This window comes from Orcinus orca, chromosome 10 (genome assembly GCF_937001465.1).
Source record: "Orcinus orca chromosome 10, mOrcOrc1.1, whole genome shotgun sequence".
Classification (NCBI taxonomy): domain Eukaryota; kingdom Metazoa; phylum Chordata; class Mammalia; order Artiodactyla; family Delphinidae; genus Orcinus; species Orcinus orca.
In genome coordinates this window covers 38219684-38237177 of record NC_064568.1, presented here as the reverse complement: position 1 = coordinate 38237177, position 17494 = coordinate 38219684, and the positions used below count along the sequence as shown (strand labels likewise).

The 17494-nt window shown below is 39.8% G+C and overlaps 1 protein-coding gene across 3 annotated transcripts in view; it reads left to right on the top strand.

Annotated features, from left to right (window-relative positions):
- The window catches only part of RBM6 (RNA binding motif protein 6), a 204842-nt gene that overhangs the window by 119146 nt on the left and 68202 nt on the right, over positions 1 to 17494 (top strand). The window contains exons 3-5 of one of the 3 annotated variants that reach the window (XM_004267820.2): positions 3481 to 4759; positions 6645 to 6734; positions 8020 to 8089. The exons of 1 other annotated variant lie outside the window; for it this stretch is intronic. In XM_004267820.2, coding sequence (XP_004267868.1) covers positions 3481 to 4759; positions 6645 to 6734; positions 8020 to 8089 — 1439 coding nt within the window. Of the gene's footprint in view, positions 1 to 3480; positions 4760 to 6644; positions 6735 to 8019; positions 8090 to 17494 lie in introns of those variants that run through there. One more of the 3 variants, XM_049716383.1, reaches the window with a different exon arrangement.

Here is a 17494-nt window from a genome sequence, read left to right as displayed (position 1 = left end):
GTTTACAATTGGAATATGATTGTTATGGCTTTAGTTGGTATATGGCAAAGAAATCTGACCTTTAAAGCTATACATTAAAAAATATTTATGCTCCAGGGAGTTCCCTGGCGGTCCAGTGGTTAGGACTCCATACTCTCACTGCCAAGGGCCTGGGTTCAGTCCCTGGTGGGGGAACTAAAATCCCACAAGCCACGTGGTGTGGCCAAAAAACAAAATTTATGTTCTAATTGAAACTTCTGTTACTAGTAAATTTTCTTTTTGATTGGCAGTCTGCAGGATCTTCTTGTGCAAATTCAACAGATGTTTTATTATTTTGAAGCTTGGGGTTCCAATGAAAAATTAAGGGAGAGAACTAAGTTTTAAAAAAATCCGTATAGGGCTTCCCTTGTGGCGCAGTGGTTGAGAGTTCGCCTGCCGATGCAGGGGACGCAGGTTCGTGCCCCGGTCCGGGAAGATCCCACATGCCACGGAGCGGCTGGGCCCGTGAGCTATAGCCGCTGAGCCTGCGCGTCCGGAGCCTGTGCTCCGCAACGGGAGAAGCCACAGCAGTGAGAGGCCCACGTACCACAAAAAAAAAAAAAAAAAAAAAAAAATCCGTATAATATTTAGTAAAACTAGTTTCATGAATACAGGGGTCTTCACTTTCTGCTTAACAGTCTTTAAATTAAAGCAGTGGTGGTGATGCTGGTTATGTTTTTTCTTTCACAATATTAAGGTCTGGATCAGTGGTCAACAACAACAAGCTGTACGGCCTGCAGCTTGTTTTTGTTTTATTGGAACATAGCCCTGATCATTCATTTACAAATTGTCTATGGTTGCTTTCATGCTGCAATGGCAGAGTTGAATAGTTCTGACAGAAACTGCAAAGCCTAATGTAATTACTGTCTGACTCTTTATGGGAAAAGTTTGCAGATCCCTAGTCTAGATTAGTGAGTTTGTACTTTAACATTTAAAAATCTCTCCTTTTTACTTATATTTATGGATAATTATTTGTAAGTAAGGCTGTTTCCTATAAGCCTTCAGGAATTAGGTAACTTTAGCTCTATTGCATCACTTAAAAATTTTTTTCAGAACATTTTCTCTTTGAATTTATTATTTAAAGTTGTATTTCCCCACCTTAATTTTAGTTTAAATATAAGTCATTACATGCTATTTTTTAAGATCTTTGACCAGAAAGAGACATAGTTTATATAGCATAACTTTTGGGGGGACTAATTTGGGTGAAAAAGGTATCTTGCAGGAAAATAATTTTGTATTCATCTTCTTAAAATTTTTTAAAATTTGGTTGAAAATGATTTTCATAGCCACTGCTATTTTATACTAATAGAAGTGTTTCTTGAATAGTCTACATAAAATACAGTTCTAAGAACCCTAATACAGTGGTTACTCTAGATCTCTTTGATCTTCTCCACTGAAGAGGGTAAGGTAATCCTTAGGGTAGTATTCAAAGACACTGTTGGATGTGTTCTGGTCAGAGAACATGTAGATTTAGATACCTCAGCACTCAGCCTGTGAGTGTCTGCTGAGGCTTAAGTCTTCCTGCAAGCTAACTATTGGGATTTTTTTTTCGTTAATTTTTAAATTTTTTGTCTGTGTTGGGTCTTTGTTGCTGTGCACAGGCTTTCTCTAGTTGTGGCGAATGGGGCTACTCTTTGTTGCGGTGCACAGGCTTCTCATTGCAGTGGCGTCTCTTGTTGCAGAGCACGGGCTTTAGGCGCGTGAGCTTCAGTAGTTGCGGCGCGTGGGCTTCAGTAGTTGCGGCGTGTGGGCTCAATTTTTGTGGCACGCAGGCTCAATAGTTATGGCGCACGGGCTTAGTTGCTCCATGGCATGTGGGACCTTCCTGGAAGAGGGCTCGAACCCGTGTCCCCTGCATTGGCAGGTGGATTCTTAACCACTGCGCCACCAGTGAAGTCCCTAACTATTGGGATTTGAATGATTTTAAATATGGGTGACACCAGAATTAGTGGTAATGTCTTAATTTTAGTGTTATATTGTATTACTTATGAAGAACATTTAAAGTTACTTCTCTTATGATGAACCCCATAGATATAACTAATGTTAATAGGAGCTATTGGAAGTTACCATGTTCTGAAAATCCATTAAATATGCATCATTCAACTGTTTAGGTTACTATTGTTAAATTCCTATTACTTTTTGGAAAGGGTTTGGCATTGTAACTGTTTCGCTTGCACTGAGTAACCCAGAAGCAGTTGTCTGTTGAATCTTTCTATAGCAGTGTAGTCTGAGTTCAGAAGGGTCATGTAATAGAACCTGTATATTCTGGAAGGAGAGAACTGAGTTGGACTTGATCTCTTAATACTTTTGTTTTACTGCTAAAAAGCAGGTAACCATTCAGATCATTTCATGTTTTCCTTTTTCATGCCCTTCTCTCCCCTCCCCTTCAAGCTCAGTATCCTAGGTACCTAATTGCCTATTTAAATTCCCTAATCTTTTACCAAAGTCAAAACGTATAAAATGGTCTGGAGCTTAAGACAAAGGGAGGAAGTTAGGTAGTATGAAAGATTGGGCCAATTCTCATTTATCTCTTGAGTTCTGTAAACTGAGAATGTGAATACTATGCTTATTTTAAAATATATTGTATTACCATGAAAAATTAGATGAGGCATTAGAATCTAGAAAATCAGCTTCTTTTCTGGGGACCTGGTGATAATGCTTGAAGGCCTAATGCTCTCTCTAGGTCCCTTTCAGTATTAAGCTCCTGGATGCTGTTGCTTGGTTTAGTCGACTTAACACATGCTTTGTGGCATGATTCATGCTGCCTTCTGAGATACCCTTGAGTAGTTACAATAATAGGACCCAGGTGAGAGCAGTTCTAGGCAGAGCCACTGTAGAACTAGGATTTAGATGCAGCCAGGGCTGATGCTCAGCTGGTGAACACTGGTATACTCCTAGTGATTTACAGCCAGTGTTTCTTCATTTTGGGCCTGCATCCATTCTGACTGGGTGGTGTCCATACTGTGGCTGTAATCAAATATTTTGGAATGTTACTCCTGTATGCACCAATGAGAAAGACACCTCCTGAAACCTACTGTATAAAATTTACAGTGCATTGATTTTTCTGATGTATAGGAATCATCATGCTGATCTTGGAATTCTAAGTTCCCTGGCTATAGGAAATGGAAATTTTTGTAGAGTGTCACCATTGCTAGCTTATCTGGTGTTGCGGATTTTCCCTGTTGCAGGACTGGGTGAAAGCTTTTTCTGCAGCAGTCATGTTGAAAACCTTGTGTTGACTTTCCTCGTGTTCTGAAATGGGAATATAAAAGTTTACTACGCCACTTCGTCTTAAAATAGCAAAACATTGCTGTTTTCTGCAGATCTAGGACCTTGTTACAGAACTCTGCCAAAAAAAAAAAATGTTTACAGAAGAATGTGCTGTGATTAGAGAAGAATATGCTGGTGTGTAGATTTCAAACTCTCTGGACAATATGAATAACACTGTCTTTGTTTCTACAGTGGGAGCCAAGAAGAAAGGTTTGCTCCCGGGTGGAACAGGGATTATCCTCCTCCTCCCCTTAAGAGTCATGCTCAAGAGAGACACTCTGGCAACTTTCCTGGCAGAGATTCACTTCCCTTTGATTTCCAGGGGCATTCGGGGCCTCCCTTTGCAAATGTAGAGGAGCATTCTTTCAGCTATGGAGCTAGAGACGGACAGCATGGTGACTATCGAGGAGGGGAGGGACCTGGACATGATTTCAGGGGGGGAGATTTTTCATCTTCTGATTTCCAGAGCAGAGATTCATCACAGTTGGACTTCAGAAGTAGGGACATACATTCTGGGGATTTTCGCGATAGAGAAGGACCACCTATGGACTATAGGGGTGGGGATGGTACTTCTATGGATTATAGAGGTAGGGAGACATCTCACATGAACTACAGAGACAGGGATGCTCATACTGTTGACTTTAGAGGTAGGGATGCTCCTCCACCTGACTTCAGGGGCCGGGGCACTTATGATTTAGATTTTAGAGGCCGGGATGGATCCCATGCAGATTTTAGGGGAAGGGATTTATCAGATTTGGATTTCAGGGCCAGAGATCAGTCCCGTTCTGATTTTAGGAATAGAGATGTATCTGATTTGGACTTCAGGGACAAAGACGGAACACAGATGGACTTTAGAGGCCGAGGTTCAGGTACTAGTGATCTAGACTTTAGGGACAGGGATACACCACATTCAGATTTCAGAGGTAGACACCGGTCCAGGACTGATCAGGATTTTAGGGGCAGAGAGGTGGGACCTTGTATGGAATTTAAAGATAGGGAGATGCCCTCTGTGGATCCAAATATTTTGGATTACATTCAGCCCTCTACACAAGATAGAGAACATTCTGGTATGAATGTGAACAAGAGAGAAGAATCTGCACATGACCATACAACAGAAAGGCCTGCTTTTGGCATTCAGAAGGGAGAATTTGAGCATTCAGAAACAAGAGAAGGAGAAACACAAGGTGTAGCTTTTGAACATGAGTCTCCACCAGACTTTCAGACCAGCCAAAGTCCACTTCAAGACCAGGACAAGTCACAGCTTTCTGGAGGTGAACAACAGAGTTCAGATGCTGGTATGTTTAAAGAAGAAGGTGGTCTGGACTTCCTTGGCCGGCAAGACACTGATTACAGAAGCATGGAGTACCGTGATGTGGATCACAGGCTTCCAGGAAGCCAGATATTTGGCTATGGCCAAAGCAAGTCTTTTCCAGAGGGCAAAACTTCCCAAGATGCCCAACGGGACCTTCAGGTATGTTAATGGAGTGGATTGCTTTTTTGAATTTTGCTTTTTCGTAAGACTTTTCTGAAGGGTGAAGTGTAGAGTCCAGGACCATTAGTCCGAGGTCTTAACTTTGTACATCCATTAAAAAGCAAGATTTGTATTCAGTGTACATCTCTAGAGAAAGGGCCCTCAGTTCAGATCATATTTTTGATGTGTGTCTCTTCATTATTTTGCTTGATGGTACTGATCGAAATGCTTTGGGATAATTTAGTTTGAAAGTATTTGTCTTTGCGAGTTGGTTCTCTCAACTCTTACACGGTCAGGCCTGTGGCTGTTTAGGGCTCATTTTCTTATTTAAACTCATTTAGAGGATACCTAGGATATAGAGATAGAGAATACCTAGTTATGAGGCGGTGATATTAATGTTGCAAGTATTCTATTGAAGCTAACTTAATTGACTTAAATGTTGAATTTCTGTATGTATAATGTATAATCTAATGTATATATAATCTAAGCGAGGAGAATTATGTTTGCAGTTGGACATTGAAAATATTATCTTTTAAAATAGGTATTACCCATCTCTATTGAAGTTTCTGTTATTTTGGACAGTAATTCTAAGACATGCTAACCAAATAATGGATTTTGAGAATGTTAGAGGCGGATGGCCATATAATTTATTGTTCAAGTCAGGACACTTTCAAGAGTAAAAGAGGAAAAAAAAAAAAAAAGAGTAAAAGAGGGGGCTTCCCTGGTGGCGCAGTGGTTGAGAGTCCGCCTGCCGATGCAGGGGACACGGGTTCGTGCCCCGGTCCGGGAAGATCCCACATGCCACGGAGCGACTGGGCCCGTGAGCCATGGCCGCTGAGCCTGCGCGTCCGGAGCCTGTGCTCCGCAATGGGAGAGGCCACAACAGTGAGAGGCCCATGTAACGCAAAAAAAAAAAAAAAAGAGTAAAAGAGGACACTATTTGTAATTGTGCCAGGAGAGTAGGCATAACTGGGAGGTGTGGTCACATAGTTATAGGAGACTTTTTTTTCCCAAAAGTTAAACCCTTTTTATAACTGTTGAAGTGAAAGAGGATCAGTTAGATCTGAGACTTTTTGTGTGTGTGTTGTATGCGGGCCTCTCACTGTTATGGCCTCTCCCGTTGCGGAGCACAGGCTCTGGATGCTCAGGCTAAGCGGCCATGGCTCACGGGCCCAGCCGCTCTGCGGCATGTGGGATCTTCCCGGACCGGGGCATGAACCCGCGTCCCCTGCATCGGCAGGCAGACTCTCAACCACTGCGCCACAAGGGAAGCCCTGAGAGCTGAGACTTTTGTGAATATGGAAAATGCAAATTTCTCTGAATTGTACTGTTAAGTTATATTGTCAGATGACACCTTTTGACTGTTCTGGAATTTGTTTATAGATGACATCTTTGATAAGTGACATCTGGTTTTATTTATTTATTTGCTGTTTTCTCATTCAGGAAAAGAAAATTTTAGTTTTGAGAATCTAGGTGATTTTTTTTCCTGTTTATAAAAGTCATATTCAGTGTTGTTTCTCTTAATTTTCTGCTTTACTATTTTAAAATTCCCTCAATGACCATGGGTCTTAGCACACTTGTATTCTAATGATTTGAAATCAAATTTTGGGGGAATTCCCTAGCAGTCCAGTGGTTAGGACTCAGTGCTTTCACTGCTGGGGCCCAGCCTCAATCCCTGGTCGGGGAACTAAGATCCCACGAAAAAAAAAAAAAAGAAAGAAATCAAATTTTGGAACTCAGAAAACTAGACAATTATAATTTTTCATATCTTCATATGATGTAAGTCATTTTGATTTTTGATCCTGAGTACCTGTATTTCATGTTGTTTCATTTTGCGCATTAACATGTATTTGTTTCTAAAATAATTTTTTATTCTGGATTCAAGGATCAAGATTATAGGACTGGCCCAAGTGAGGAGAAACCAAGCAAGCTTATTCGATTAAATGGGGTGCCTGAAAATGCATCAAAAGAAGAGGTAAGGCTTATTTTCTTTTTTCCTTTTCCTTTCTTTTCATCAATTAAAATTGTTTTTTTAACTTTTTATTTTGAAAAATTGTAGATTCCCAGGAAAGCGTAAAGAAATATTCAGGGAAATCTTGATTATCCTTCACCCAGCTTTCTCCTGCCCGTCCCCCAGTGTCAACATCTTGTATTACTGTAGTACAGTAGCTAAACCAGGAAATTGGCTTTGGTGTAATCCATAGAGCTCATTCATTTTTCACCAGTTACACATGTACTCAACTGAGGTGAGGTTTGTTAAAAAAAAAAAAAATTATGACAAATGATTACTGTCCTTAGGCCTGATAATCATCCTTTAGGGGATGATCCAAGATGCAGTTACATAAAGATACATAAAGATGCAGTTTATTGACAGTAGTAAAAACTGGGATCTGCCTAACTCCTCAGTGGTAAAGGACTTGGTGACTAAACTATGGATGACCTTAAGGAAGAGTTTGGTCAGAATATACAACACAGAGCAGACAGTGCCTTACTCTGTATTAGGCAGTGTGTGATGTTTACAAGCATTAGTTCATTTAATTATCACAACATCCTATGAAACACATACTCTTTATTCATTCATTCCAAATATTAAGCACTATTTTATTCCAGGCAGTGTTCTAGGCACTGAGTGATATAGCAGTGAACATTATGAAGTCACTGCTTCCATGGATAATAAAAAATAAGCAAAAAAAAAAAAAAAATCAAGCAGTGATAAATGCCCTGAAGGAAACTAAAGTAAGGGTTTAGAGCATCATTGGGGTATAGGCTATTTTAGATTGGGTAGTTCGGGAAGACATCACTGAGGAAGTGACATTTGAGCCCAGGCCTGAATGCAAGTGAGAGAACAGTCCATTTGAAAATGGGGAGAAGAACTGACCAGGCTGAGGGAGTTCAGGTGCCATGGCCCTGGACTGGAAAGAGCTCAGTGCATCATCTTATGTTTAAAAGATGAGAATCTGGATGCTGAAAGGTTACACAGCACATGAGCAGGAGACGCTTGGAATACAGGCAGTCTGATTTCAGAGCTTGAGTTCTTGAGGTTATGCTCTTCTGCTTTTTTTATGTACTTGAGAATTTTTAAATAATTATGTTCTACTTATTCAGCAGTTTTTGAATGCCTGGAGTGTGTATGGCTCAATTTTGCCTTTGTAAAGTAATCATAGCTTTAAATTATGTAGAATAAAAGCCACTAGGGGAAATATAATATTCAGTATTTGATTATGATGTGTATCATTACTGTACATACCATATTCTTGCAGATTCTTAATGCCTTTCGGACTCCTGATGGCACGCCTGTAAAGGACTTGCAGTTGAAGGAGTATAACACAGGTGAGTTTCATGACTTGCATGCAGCCTTGGGTTAGGAAGAGTCTTTGTCAGATCTCTGCATCTTGAGCTACTCAAAATTTTTTTAAGAAACCATAGTTAAGATTTTCGGAAGTCTCCTGTTGATGCCTTCAAATAACAGCCAGCTTTAGTGTTAGCTGTGGTTCTTTGTGGATGTTCTTCCACACATGGGCAATAAGGATGCATGTTCCAGTTCTTCTGAGTGCCTGTGAGATATAAAGTGAGTGTTGTAGCATTTGTCCCCAAATATATTTTATATAATTGAATCATTAAACTTACTGCTTATGTTCTTCATGGTGGTGGAATGTTTACGTTTGAGCCTGGTAAGATTTTAATTATCTTACTATATGTAAACTTTTACATTTCATTTCTTCAGCGTGGAATTGTCAACTTTCCAGAGAAATTGTACAAATTAGTGGTTTCTTGAAATTTTAGTCTTATTCTGTGAACAGACTCCTGCAACAGCTATTTTGTTGAAACCCATGAATAGATCCAGAAGAGCTTTCTTTTTGACCTCTGTTCTGTGGTCTGAACTGCTGATTAGACTTTCAGAATATCCTCCTAGTATTTTAGAGTACCAGGTTTGGTCAGTTTCTTCAAATCTTATTACAGAAAAAGTAATCAAAAGTGAAATGCCATGCACTCAAGGTATTGGACCAATATTTTTAGGACTACACATATGAAATGGTTTAAAAAGGTAATATTTAAGTGATCTACTTTGCAGAATTTTAAATTGAAGAAGTAGAGCATTAGTCTTTTCACAAAACTTAGAATTTCAGTAATTCATGTTAAAGAACTCTTCAAGTAAGAGTAAGCCATATTTTTGAGTAGTTTACTTTTAAACAGTTTACCATGGAATAAAATTTTTGCATTAACTAGATAGCTTCTTTCGATTGGTTCTACAGAGGAAAACTATCCACAAATTTCAAGCACAAATAAATTTTTGTGCTTGAAATAATCTGGTGTTTGAGTTAAGTACAGAATTTTTTTTTCTGTAATTTGACAACAAACTCAGAAGCATTATTTCTCAGAAAGCTATTGTTCCTTTGTTTTAAATATGTCAACTCTAAATTTTTGGAAACATGACTAAGAGTAGTTAAGTTGTTCTTGCACACCACTTTTTTGGCAGGGAGGGGCATGTGTCTCATACATACTTTCTTGATTTACTATTAACTTTGGGAATTAAAAATAGAATTTATAGGCTGCCGTTGCTTTTTGACTCATAGGGCAATAATTTCAGCTTTTATGTTGTTTCATGAGCTGTGCTTTCGTTAAGTATTGGTATTTTTAGGAAAAAGACATGTCTTGATGTTTAAATAGCAGCAATTGCAGTTCTTCCATTTCTGTAGTAGTCATTGACTTTCTATGTGTATTGTCAGATTTATTAGCAGAGTAAAACCTACATTAACTTACATGGTTCACAGAGGGAGTTCTTAAATTTCCTGGCTGTGGTAGCTATTAAAATTGTAGCTGGCACACCAGAGATATTGATACGAATGTGAAATCATTCAAGACAGGACAGTGGTTTAAAAAAAAAAAGCAGCTTTCAGGAAATGCACTTTTCTTGGCATTTTAATATATGAAGTGATAGTGTAATAAAAAAATATATATGCACATACATATATGTGTATATATATATATACCTTTTGAAATGAATGGATTGGATTACCAGTCCCATGTTATCCATATTACATCACTGTGTGGCAAGTAGAATGAACTTTTTAAATTATCAGTCAGATCATGTTATTCCCCTGCCTAACACCCTTTAACACCTTTCCATCTCAGTTGGAAGAAATTCCCAACTTCTTGTTTTGACTTACACAGTCTTGCATGAGTTTGCCCTTGGCTGTTTGTCTGACCTCATCCCATACTGCTCTCCACCTTTCTTATTATACTGTAGCCACACTGAGCCTTTCTCTAGTCCTTGGCGAATAAAGACTTCTTTCTCTGTCAAGGCCTTTGCACTGCTCTTCCCACTGATCCTCACTTGTCTTTTGGGGTTTAGCTCTTGACTTCAGTTTCAACTCTCAGAGGCCTTGCCTCACCATCCAATCTAAAATCACTCCTCAGTCATTTTTTATTGTATCTTGGTTTGTCATCATAGGATTTATCACTTTGATATTTTTCTCAGCGGTTTTGTGTGTCTTATTCCTCTCACTAGAGAGTTAGCTCCATGATAGCAGGAGCCTCGTCTGTCTTGTTCCCTCCTGTTTACCCAGTTCTTGACACTCTGCCAGGCCCTGATGGGTTCCCAGCATGCCTGGAATGATTAACGTGGTGTATGTGGAGTAATGTATATGGAGAGCAGCTGTGGTCTCCTTTCAGGTGAGGTGCATTAAAGGGTAGTTTAGGTTTCACAGCCGTGCACTCTTATATATCTGCTGAAGAACATACCTTGAAACAATCAGATGTTCTGAGAACTTTAACATTTACTTGTTCAAAGGTTTTGTGTGAATTTTAGTAGAAATGGTGTCTTTTATAAATGGCAGTCAATTTTTTAGGCTAGGATAACCTGCAGAGACCATGTAGGATGGATGTTGATCATAAGAGGGGGATTGTGGGGTAGAGTTCATCCTTTTAGTTGATGTATTGGGGAGCTAGTCTGTAACAGAGAAAACATTAATGCCTCTTCACTGACTCAAGTAATATCAGTTTAATTTTTGTCTCATTTAGAGCTGTGTAAGTACAGGGCCACAACTTCTATCCAAAATCTGTGGGATCAGATGAATTTATGAATTTTTTTGAATATAGAAAGGTAATGTGGTACATAGCTCATACATGAATTATTTCTCCCAGTGGGATGTGTATCAGACGTAATACTTCTGCAGCAAAATGAATATTCTTACTAAGAAGATGACTATAAAGAGACTAAGTGTAGTATATAGATCAAGATTTGTCTCCAAATGACTTCACTGAAAATTTACCAAAAACTTGGTATTTAGGAGATATTTAGATTTTGGAATTGCAGATAAGGGACTGTGAACCTACACATATTGTGTACGTTTGAGTTTTTCTATTGCCATGTGCAAATATATAATAACCCTATTAGTTGTAAAAGTACCTTGACTTACATGATTATATTCCTGGGGAAAGTACCAGGAATGAAATGTCTTTTGGTGACTGAGCAAATAAACTCTGATATACACATACAATGGAATACTACTCAGCAGCAAAAATGATGAAACTATGTGTGCATGTAATAACATGGATGAATCTCAAAGGCATTATGCTAAGTGAAAGAAACTAGACTCAAAAGGCTACATACTGCCCTGAAAAGAAATAAAGTACTGATACATGCTACAACTTGAATGACCCTTGAAAACATTATGCTCAGTGAAAGAACCAGGCACAAAAGACCACATATTGTCTGATTGCATTTATGTGAAATATCCAGAATAGGCATATCTGTAGAGACAGAAAATGGATTGGGTAGTTTGGTGGTTGTTAGGGGCTGGAGAAGAGGCAAAAGGGGAGTGACTGCTTAATGGGTATGGGGTTTCCTTTTGGGGTGATAAAAATGTTCTTCTGGAACTAGATAGTGCTGATGGTTGCATAACACGGTGAATGTACTTAATGTCACTGAATTGTACACTTTAAAATGGTACATTTTATGTTCTCTGTACTTGATTATAATTTTAAAAAATACTGCATACTGTATGATCCTATTTATATGACATTCTGGAAAAAGAAAAATTATAGTAATAGAAGATAGTGGTTGCCAAGGTATTGGGGGAGGAGTTGACTGTAAAATGGAAGCATAAGGGAATTGGGGGGCATAATGGAACTGTTTTATATATTGATTGTGGCAGTGGTGTATCAATGTTAAATTCACTGAAGTTGGTAACTACTGTGGTTATGTAAGAGAACATCCTTATTCTTAGGAAATACACAGTGAAGTTTTTAGAAGTAAAGGACCATGATGTATGCAGTTTTCTCTCATGGGGTTTAGAAAAAAAATTTGATGAATATGGAGAAGCAAGGGAGTAGATATGACAGCATGTATCAATAGATGAAACTGGTAATGGGCATATGAGTGTGTTCTTTGTACTGTTCTTGCAACTTTTTTTGTAACTTGGAAATTATTTCCAATAAAAATGTGAAAAACTGACATAAATCTGATGTATCCTATTTTAAAACAATCAGCAGAAATCTCGCAAGATAAAGACTACAATGAACTATTTCTGTCAACAAACTATAGAGCAGTGGTCCTCAGAGTGGATCCTGGACCAGCAGTGTCAGTACTACCTCTCACTTGTTAGAAATACATATTTTCAGATTCCTTTCTAGTCCTTCTGAATCAGGAACTCTGGGGGTGGGGCCTACCAATCTCTGCTTTAACAAGCCCTCCATGCGATTTTTTTTTAATGCTTATTTTATGTATTTATTTGGTCGTGCCGGGTCTTAGATGCGGCAGGCAGGCTCCTTAGTTGTGGCATGTGAACTCCTAGTTGCAGCATGCATGTGGGATCTAGTTCCCCGATCAGGGATCAGACTGGGGCCCCCTGCATTGGGAGTGTGGAGTCTTAACCACTGTGCCACCAGGGAAGTCCCTCCATGCGATTTTTTTTTTTTTTTTGCGGTACACGGGCCTCTCACTGTTGTGGCCTCTCCCGTTGCGGAGCACAGGCTCCGGACGCGCAGGCTCAGTGGCCATGGCTCACGGGCCCAGCCGCTCCGCGGCATGTGGGATCTTCCCGGACCGGGTCACGATCCTGTGTCCCCTGCATCGGCAGGCGGACTCTCAACGACTGCGCCACCAGGGAAGCCCCCTCCATGTGATTTTTGATGCACCTTGAATTGTGAGAATGATTGCATTCGATTATTTGTTTATAGTCTTTATTCTAGAACATTTTTGCACCGTTTAAAATAGACAGTAAGCAAGTGGACCTTCAGTAAGTAGAAAAGCCTAATGCATATGTGCCTTAGGAGCCCATGGCAGGGCCTTGCCTACCTGATATCAGTTCTCCTGTACAGAGCTGGGGCAGGAACTGGAGTAGTGTTGATGTTATTTTATGTTCTTAGTTGTTCTTTCTGTTTATGTAGCATACTTCCTCCAGAGGTCTTGGAATGGTTGTAGATGTTGTCATTCTCACAGTGTTTTTCTGATATTTGAATGCAGACAGAACTGCTGTTGATTTTTAGATGGACTTGAATACTGACAGTATAAAGCTTGCTGTGATTTTTTTCCCAAAGGAATTTGTGTCATTTAAGTAAAAACAATATAGCTTATGGATTATGTTTCCTAATAAGTCTCAGACATAGAAAGTAACTCTCTTACAGTAAACTACAGTACTACAGAATTGTTTTAGTACTGCTTCATTAAGTAGTGTCAGAAAGTTAGAAGGTTAATAGGGTGGTGTTAGTAGGAAGAAGCAATATCTTGCTTTGATTCTGTCAGTGTTCATATAGTGAGCGGACACAGTTTTTGTGACCCTGTGAAGGAAATTTCTTCTTAGGAAGTAAGCATTTGCAGCAACCGAGTCACTTGGTCTCGTACCCTAGCATTTTGGGTATATTGAAAGTGTCAGAGGCTCTCTGCATTTATTAAGGGAATAGGCTCACATCCTTTCATTTTTCACAATTGAAATGGTTTGAGTTTTTTACATCTGTGTTGATGAAACAGAAGTGCCTTCCTTAAGAAAAGAAAAAACTCTAAGAGAATCTTTCAGTTTAGGGCAGAAATCCATTGTGAAATGGGTTGACATGGATGATACAAAACATGCATAGTTTATGGTATTCCAGATGGAGTAGCTCAACATCATTTAGAAAAAATAAATTATAGTTGGAAAATGCAAATACACATTTTTGGGTTTTTTTCCTGGCACTTACAGAATAGACAAGTAAAACTTTTAGTTCTTAGGGGAAAACTGACAAATCAGAAAATATCACACTTACTTGTCACATCTCTAAAACTACAGAAGATCTTTTCAGCCAGGAGACTTACTGGGTTTGGTACCACATTTGGGGAGGGTGTTTACAGATGAGCCTTAAGGAAAGGTGGCTGAGCTTTAAAAATAAGAATGTCTGGAAAGCCAAGAGGCACTTTTTAGGGCTGGGTGGGTCTTGTGGAGGCAGCGGATGGACTCTATGGCTGAATGGAGAACAGTACACCTGGAGAAGAATCCTGTGATGCGGTCCTAGAGGGATCAGGTGAACTGGGGAGAGGTGCTGGAACTAGGGTTAATTTTAGTCATCCTTGGCATTACCTGGGGATTGGTCTTGTTTATTTCATTTTTAACGTTTCCCACCCCCAAAGACTTTGAGTAGAAGGTCCTGTTAGAGAATATGGATGTTTTGTGACTCTTACCCTCACTTTAAGGGATTACCTCTCCTGAGAGATTACCTTGGTGTAGACTCTGGAAATGGACAACTTGGCTAAGTACCATGAGCAGAGACATGAGCGAGTTGTCTCTGATGATGATGTATTCTGAACCTCATTAGGTGGTGTGGTACTTACTGCAGAATAGGGGCTCACTGGACTATTGGGAACGATAGCTTGAGGTCCCTGTAGAATTTATAGGAGCAGTAAGGCACTAAGGTTTAGTGACTAAGGGAAGTTTGAGTTTAGGTCTGTCAGCTAGTAAGGGGAGGGGTAGCCTAAGAGGATATAAGTATGTTTTCAGGGCTTGGTCAGGGCTGGGTACTTTTGAGGGTTTGTTGCTGACTTTAAAGTAGAATCCCAGTACTGTTTTGGAAAGCAAGACTTTATAATTTCTGGTTTTACTTAATCTTTTTCTTTGGGGTAGTTAACTTTCCTAACACTTAAGATGAAACTCATTTTGTATTCTGCGAGCTGGCTTATTCTTCAATTTAAGCTTCCTTATTAAAACCCCTTAAGTTAGCAAGGATGATTAGTGGTAGTTTGCAGCCCGGGTAGGGAAGTTTTAATATTTTTATTGACTTTTTTATTGGGCTCCCTGCATGCTACCTTTCCTTGGGGCTTTTGGGTGTCGAGTCTTTTTTTTTTAATATGGTATTAATTAATTGATTGATTGATTAATTTATTTATTTATGGCTGTGTTGGGTCTCCGTTGCTGCGCGCGGGCTTTCTGTAGTTGCGGCGAGCAGGGGCTACTCTTCGTTGTGGTGCGCGGGCTTCTTATTGCAGTGGCTTCTCTTGTTGCGGAGCACGGGCTCTAGGCACGCAGGTCAGTAGTTGTGGCTCATGGGCTCTAGAGCTTCTCACTGCAGTGGCTTCTCTTGTTGCGGAACACGGGCTCTAGGCACACAGGTCAGTAGTTGTGGCTCACAGGCTCTAGAGCGCAGGCTCAGTAGTTGTGGTGCACGGGCTTAGTTGCTCTGCAGCATGTGGAATCTTCCTGTACCAGGACTCAAACCTGTGTCTCCTGCGTTGGCAGGCAGATTCTTAACCACTGCGCCACGAGGAAGTCCTGGGTGTAGAGTCTTAATCTGGATCTGAGAATGGGACATCTTTCGCAACCCAAGGCATCACTTTATTCATAAGCAGGGACCACCAGCTTGGCAGTTTTTGGTTGGTAGACTATGTAGCATTGGAGGTCTCTATCTAAACCACACAGGACATCTGTAGGTAGAACAGACAGGTGACAGTATAGCATGACAGTGATGAGCAGATGCCTTAATTGGCAAGTTATATTCTCTTCCCTAGAACTATTTGGCTGAGATGGAATTTGCCTCTCTGAAATGCAGAAGGTGTTTGAACTCTGTTTATAGCCCTGTGTCAGTTCACTGCCTTTCTGAGTTCCTCACTCTTCTTTAGGTAGAATTGCTATAGTCCTCACTTGTCTTTTTGGTCAAATGCTTAGGTGGCTTTGGCCGAATCTTAGTTTGTATAAGGCTGTATGGGGTTTCCTGTGCCTTTTGGTAGTTAGAAGAATTCACTGAAGAGTTCCCTCTGATGGGGTAGCAAGAAGAAAAGAGTCGTTAATCAGCCTGCATAGTGCAGGAGCCTGCTTGAGTCCCAGCTTCAGTCCAGGGAGGAAAAGTCATTTATACAGTTACCTTCAATGGGAAGTAGATAGAGGCCATCCATAAAAACTATTTATGGGATTTAAAGTACATTGGCTTCTTCCTTTAACTTTCCCCTTGCAGAACATCTGATTTGTACTCGCCCTTTCTAGCTTACATTCTCTACCCTCAGAATGTAAATTAAAGCAATTTTCCCCTACTTCCATGTTTCTTACTTAGGTTATCACTTAGGTCTTCTATCTAATTTAAATACAAGCCTCTTAGGAACTATTTGGTGGTAATGGTTACACTACTTTGTGAATACACTACTGAATTGTACACTACTGAATTACACTACTTTGTGAATATACCACTGCATTTTATGGTATGTGAATTACATCTCAATTTTAAAAAATAAGCCTTCTTGAAAACTGGTTGACAACTTCTAGAGGCAACAGGATTAAAAGAGAATAACACCTAAGTGAATGCTTGAAGGTAATCACTGGTCAAAGAGATCAGCAAATAAAGTGATGTCCCCTGAGTTTCAGAGAAGTAAAATAAATCAAGACTTTTCATGGGTATTATAGGAAATGATCAGACAAGAAGTAGAGAAAAATGCATACAGATGGACCTTTTTTGTGTGCTTTCTGGAAGGCTCATTGTACCTCTGTTCCAATGCATTTTTTTTTAAATAAACATGATCCAACTATATGCTGTCTATGAAAGACTCACTTTATTTTATTTTTATTTTTTATTATATTTTTTTATTTTTGGTTGTGTTGGGTCTTCGTTGCTGTCCACGGGATTTCTCTGGTTACGGCGAGCGGGGGCCACTCTTCGTTGCGGTGCAAGGGCTTCCCATTGCAGTGACTTCTCCCGTTGGGAGCACGGGCTCTAGGCATGTGGGCTCAGTAGTTGTGGCGCACAGGTTTCGTTACGCTGCGGCATGTGGGATCTTCCTGGGCCAGGGCTCGAACCCATGTCGCCTGCATTGGAAGGCAGATTCTTAACCACTCCGCCACCAGGGAAGCCCCCAATGCATATTTTTTAAAAAGAATATTTTCAACCTCTAAAAATGTAGTTGGGTTGTAAGAATTTGTAAATTCTCAGAGAGAAGCTGTTTTCTACATAGGAGACCTTTGGAGGCCTTGAAGGTCTTGGTTATTTCAGTCTCAGTATTGGGGAAGTTTCTCTACTATTTCTCCTTACTAAAAGAGGCTGCTTTGCCTTCAGGGGAGTTTTTAAATGATCTGGAGCACTTTGAGATGTTTAGAGTGGTCTGAAATGTGACTTCCAAACCACCTCAAAATGTACCTTAGGAACCAGGATAGGGGAAATGGTAATATTTCATTTGTAGAACTTAGTCCTGGCTCTGTTGAAAGAATGTTAGTTTTGTTGTGGTATTGCCTCTTTTGGTTTTGTGGGGCCTACTGTTTTTTGTTTCTGTTTTTTTTTTGCGGT